Source organism: Triticum urartu, chromosome 7A, assembly GCF_056163025.1.
Source record: "Triticum urartu cultivar PI428250 chromosome 7A, HENAU_Tu73, whole genome shotgun sequence".
Taxonomy (NCBI): Eukaryota; Viridiplantae; Streptophyta; class Magnoliopsida; order Poales; family Poaceae; genus Triticum; species Triticum urartu.
Genome location: NC_141879.1, coordinates 700,411,105 through 700,416,392, shown reverse-complemented (window position 1 = coordinate 700,416,392; position 5,288 = coordinate 700,411,105). Strand labels below are relative to the sequence as shown.

Sequence of the window (5,288 nt, the reverse complement as noted above, 5' to 3'; positions counted from 1 at the left end):
GCAAAGCACGTCGCGAGAACCGGTCTCGCGTAAGCGTACGCGTAATGTCGGTCCGGGCCACTTCGTCCAACAATACCGCCGAACCAAAGTATGACATGCTGGTAAGCAGTATGACTTATATCGCCCACAACTCACTTGTGTTCTACTCGTGCATATAACATCAACATATAAAACCTATGCTCGGATGCCACTGTTGGGTTTCGTAGTAATTTCAAAAAAATTCCTACGCACACGCAAGATCATGGTGATGCATAGCAACGAGAGGGGGGAGTGTGATCTATGTACCCTTGTAGATCGACAACGGAAGCATTAACTTGGTTGATGTAGTCGTACGTCTTCACGGCCCGACCGATCAAGCACCGAAACTACGCTACCTCCGAGTTCTAGCACACGTTCAACTCGATGACGATCCCTGGACTCCGATCCAGCAAAGTGTCGGGGAAGAGTTCCGTCAGCACGATGGCGTGGTGACGATCTTGATGTACTACAGTCGCAGGGCTTCGCCTAAGCAACGGTACAATATTATCGAGGACTATGGTGGAAGGGGGCACCGCACACGGCTAAGAATATGAGCACGTGGATCAACTTGTGTCTCTAGGGGGTGCCCCTGCCTCCGTATATAAAGGTTCAAGGGAGGGGGGCCGGCCGGCCAGGAGAGGCGCGCCAGGAGGAGTCCTACTCCCACTGGGAGTAGGACTCCCCCCCTTTCCTAGTTGGAATAGGATTCGTGGAGGGGGGGAGAGGAGAGAGAGGAGGAAGGGGGGCCGGCCCCCTCTCCTTGTCCAATTCGGACCAAGGGGGGTGGGGCATGCGGCCCATCTCTGGCCACCTCTCCTCTCTTCCACTAAGGCCCACTAAGGTCCATATACCTCCCGGGGGGTTCCGGTAACCTCCCGGTACTCCGCTAAAATCCCGATTTTACCCGGAACACTTCCGATATCCAAACATAGGCTTTCAATATATCAATCTTTATGTCTCGACCATTTCGAGACTCCTCGTCATGTCCGTGATCACATCCGGGACTCCGAACAACCTTCGGTACATCAAAATGCATAAACTCATAATATAACTGTCATCGTAACCTTAAGCGTGCGGACCCTACGGGTTCGAGAACAATGTAGACATGACCGAGACACGTCTCCGGTCAATAACCAATAGTGGAACCTGAATGCTCATATTGGCTCCTACATATTCTACGAATATCTTTTATCGGTCAGACCGCATAACAACATACATTGTTCTCTTTGTCATCGGTATGTTACTTGCCCGAGATTCGATCGTCGGTATCCCATACCTGGTTCAATCTCGTTACCGGCAAGTCTCTTTACTCGTTCTGTAATACATCATCCCGCAACTAACTCATTACTTGCAATGCTTGCAAGGCTTTAAGTGATGTGCATTACCGAGGGGGCCCAGAGATACCTCTCCGACAATCGGAGTGACAAATCCTAATCTCGAAATACGCCAACCCAACATGTACCTTTGGAGACACCTGTAGAGCTCCTTTATAATCACCCAGTTATGTTGTGACGTTTGGTAGCACACAAAGTGTTCCTCTGGCAAACGGGAGTTGCATAATCTCATAGTCATAGGAACATGTATAAGTCATGAAGAAAGCAATAGCAACATACTAAACGATCGGGTGCTAAGCTAATGGAATGGGTCATGTCAATTAGATCATTCATCTAATAATGTGATCCCGTTAATCAAATAACAACTCTTTGTCCATGGTTAGAAAACATAACCATCTTTGATTAACGAGCTAGTCAAGTAGAGGCATATTAGTGACACTCTGTTTGTCTATGTATTCACACATGTATTATGTTTCCGGTTAATACAATTCTAGTATGAATAATAAACATTTATCATGATATAAGGAAATAAATAATAACTTTATTATTGTCTCTAGGGCATATTTTTCAGTAACATAGTCTAGGAAACTGTGTAGTTTACTAGATTATGTTCCTGCCCAAGGAGCCAAGGACGAAGCATCAATCGGAAAGTGGTCTCCACCGCGGATGGGGTCGGCTCTGATAAATACCGATGCAGCAATCTTCTCAGATTCATCCGTGACCACCTGGGAATGGTACAGGCTGCCTGCAGGTGCTATGTGGACCATATTGGAGACCCATAAGCCAGAGTTTGCTGAAGGACCATGCATATTGAAGACCCAGAAGCCAGAACTTGCTGAAGCTATAGCTCTGCGCCATGCCTTACTTAGAGCATCTCCAACAGGCGCCCAACGCGGCGCGCGCAAAAAACAGCTTTAGCGCGTGCCCATCGCTTGGTTTGGCGCGGCGCGCTGCGCCCGCTCCAGCAGCCACGTTAAAATGCAGCGCGCGTGCCGCTTCAGTAACACGCAAAAAATGCAGCGCGCACACAACATTTTTTTTAATTTTCGAACGCATAGATAAAATAAAAACTAGATAGATTACATAAATAAAAAATGATACAAAGGTATTTTACATCGGTGCAACTAGATAGATAGTTCGAAAGCATAGATAAACTACGGCGCAACTAGATAGAAACTACTCTAAGTCGCTATCATCATCACCATTATCATCCTCCGCGGTGTCGTCCGAGGTGTCTAGCCAGATGTCCAGCCACCGATCATCGTTCGACGCGAAGAACGACTGCCCACCTGCTACAACGATGTCGGATTGCGCATTCGCCAACGCCTTCCGCTGACGCCTTTCCAACCGCGTCTCGCGGCGCCTTCGCGTGTCCTCCTCGCGGCGCCTTGCCCAGTAGGCCTGCTCGTAGGCGACGTCCTTCGGGTGGCGCTGGCGCCACTCCGCCATGACCTTATCGTCCTCCTGGGCGACGAGGAGACGGCGTTGCCGCTCGGCGTGCTCCGCACGGTCTTCCGCCGTGTTCAGACGAGACAGAGGGGCGAGGTTGAGCGCTTGCTGGAGCGTGTACACATCTTGAAAGTTCATCTAGCCGCGCGGCCGGCCTAGGCGCCACGCCGCCGCGTCGTACGCGCGGCCGGCCTCGCGCGCCGTCCAGTACGTGCCGAGGCCGAGCCGGAGTTCACCGGAGCGTATCTCCGCGGTGTAGCAGCCGTTGGGGCGCAGGCGGACGCCGCGGTAGCCGGACGCTCCTCGGCGGCGCGGCGGCATGGCGGCGCGTCGGTGGCGGGGCGCTGGAGCGGCGCGTGGCAGAGAGGGAGAGGAAGAGGGGAAGAGGAAGTGTGGAGAAGCGCGTGGCGAAGCGGCGCGCCAAATCTTGCGCGCGAGCTGGCGCCTTTTCGCGCGCGCAAACGGTTCCGGCGCACGCTTGTTTCCCGCGGCCGCTAGAGCGCGGCAAACCGCCCCGCGCGCGCTAAAAGCTGGATTTACCGCGCGCGCGTCGTTTGGGGCGTCTGTTGGAGATGCTCTTAGACTGGTTGTAATGCTAGTATCATAGCTAGTATCATGCATGTCAACTAGGCAATTTTGATGATGTGTCATAGCATTAAATGAAGAAAAAGATGGTGGAGTATCATATCATGATACCGTATCATAATAAATGACATGCTACTTTGTGTCATGCATGACAATAAATAAAGTACCACATAATACTGATATATGATAGTACTATGCATTAGGGAGGTAGTATCATACAGTAGTATCATATTCATGATACTAGTATATGATACTCCTCATTACAACCAGCCTTATTATTCACCGAAGCTGCTGGCTTTCAATCCATTATTACGGCATCTGATTGTATAGCTGGGATCAATAAAGTGAATAACTTTGACAGCTGACAGATCTCAAATAGGTGCCATAATAATGTGATATTAAAAGTAGGGCTCCCATGTTTGAATCTTGTGTGTTCATTCATGTAACAAGGCAGCTCATGTTCTTGTTAGGTCTGTAGAACATGACCCTGGGTCATGCTGGTTTAATGTAGTACCTCATGTAATCAGCACCATCATTCGTACTAGACAGTTGCTGAATGAATAAAATGCAGCTGCCCATTGTCTAAAAAAAAAGTCCTGCATATTTCTTTGTAATGATCGTCGTCAGAGTCTGAGCTGTCGGTTGTTCGCGTGTGTGGCCTTCTGTTGGCATGTGCCGTCATGCTTTTGTGCAGCTGCTTGTAGTTCTGTGATCCCATGTTGATGGCCAAGTTGGCCGGTGGTACTCATATTATGTGGGTTGGCTTGTATTGGTTTTCCGTCAATTAATCGGACAATTCTCTTCTTCTTAATCAATAAAAATGACAAGTCTTTTGCCTTGTTTCAAAATAAAAACATCCTCAGGCTTTGGAGCTTGGTCATTCAACATTGATGATATGGACACGTCCTCATCCCATTTGGTGGACTTCGTTGAGGCTTGGTGAGCGAGACGATGGAGGGGTTGCACGTCTACACGTCCTCATAGTGTAGGGAGAATCCCAATCGGCATCGGAGACGTCTTGCAGCTGCGAGAGGATGGACGTGTTGTCCTTTTAGAAGGTCACTCCAACCGTCATGTATAAGTAATCCTAGGAATAATCCTACACCTACGTAGGTAAACTTACTTAAACCTCCTAATCTACTCCCCTCGTTTCTTTTTACTTCCATATAAGATTTAGTCAAAGTCAAACTACATAAAATTTGACCAAACTTATATAAAAAAATATGAACATGTACAATATTAAAACTATATGGTATGAAAATACGTTTCATTGTACATCTGATAATATTGATTCCATATTGTGAATGTTTATATTTTTTAATATAAAGTTAGTCAAATTCTACAAAGCTTGATTTTGACCAAACATTATATGTGGACTAAAAAGAAACGAAGGGAGTACTTCTCTCCTCTTCCCTCCCCCCTCCCCCATCCCCCCACCTCCCCGATTTTCACGGAGTGGGGCCCAGGCTATTTTTTCCTGCCCATCAAATCACCTCAAACCAGTTTTTATGTAGCTTTACCTAGAATAATTATGTAGGTGTAGCAAAGCCCGTAATCCCAGAGACCCAGATAGGTTGCTGGTGCCAGTGTTCGCCCTCATTTTGCTGACAACGTACTTGCCATGGTTCACCTGGGTGAAGTCAGGGTAAAGGTTACCCATCACGGCGCCTTGAGCGGGTCCGGTCTCATTGTACCGACGAACCACGTAGTACTTGACCTCGAACATGCCACCGCAATGGTTGTATTTGGAAGATGCGCAGAGGATGTTTGAGTATAGGAGGCTTTTTAAGTATTTCTCGGTGCTCGGGATGAAGTGCGTTTCTCCGATTTTCGTTTTCACCTTTATTATATTTTATGAGATTCTTTTTAATCAAGATGGTACTAATTTTTTTATGGAGTGGG

At 48.0% G+C, this 5,288-nt stretch overlaps 1 protein-coding gene across 1 annotated transcript; it reads right to left on the bottom strand.

The window, feature by feature from the left end:
- Positions 1 to 2,528: 2,528 nt before the first annotated feature.
- LOC147961766 (uncharacterized) lies at positions 2,529 to 2,939 on the bottom strand. The gene has a single exon (XM_087533933.1). It carries the CDS (start codon positions 2,937 to 2,939, stop codon positions 2,529 to 2,531), a length of 411 nt encoding a protein of 136 aa, XP_087390059.1.
- Positions 2,940 to 5,288: the final 2,349 nt, after the last annotated feature.

Coding starts and splice junctions, on each gene's coding strand:
- LOC147961766 (XM_087533933.1), bottom strand. CDS start 2,939: ATGAACTTTCAAGATGTGTACACGCTCCAGCAAGCGCTCAACCTCGCC.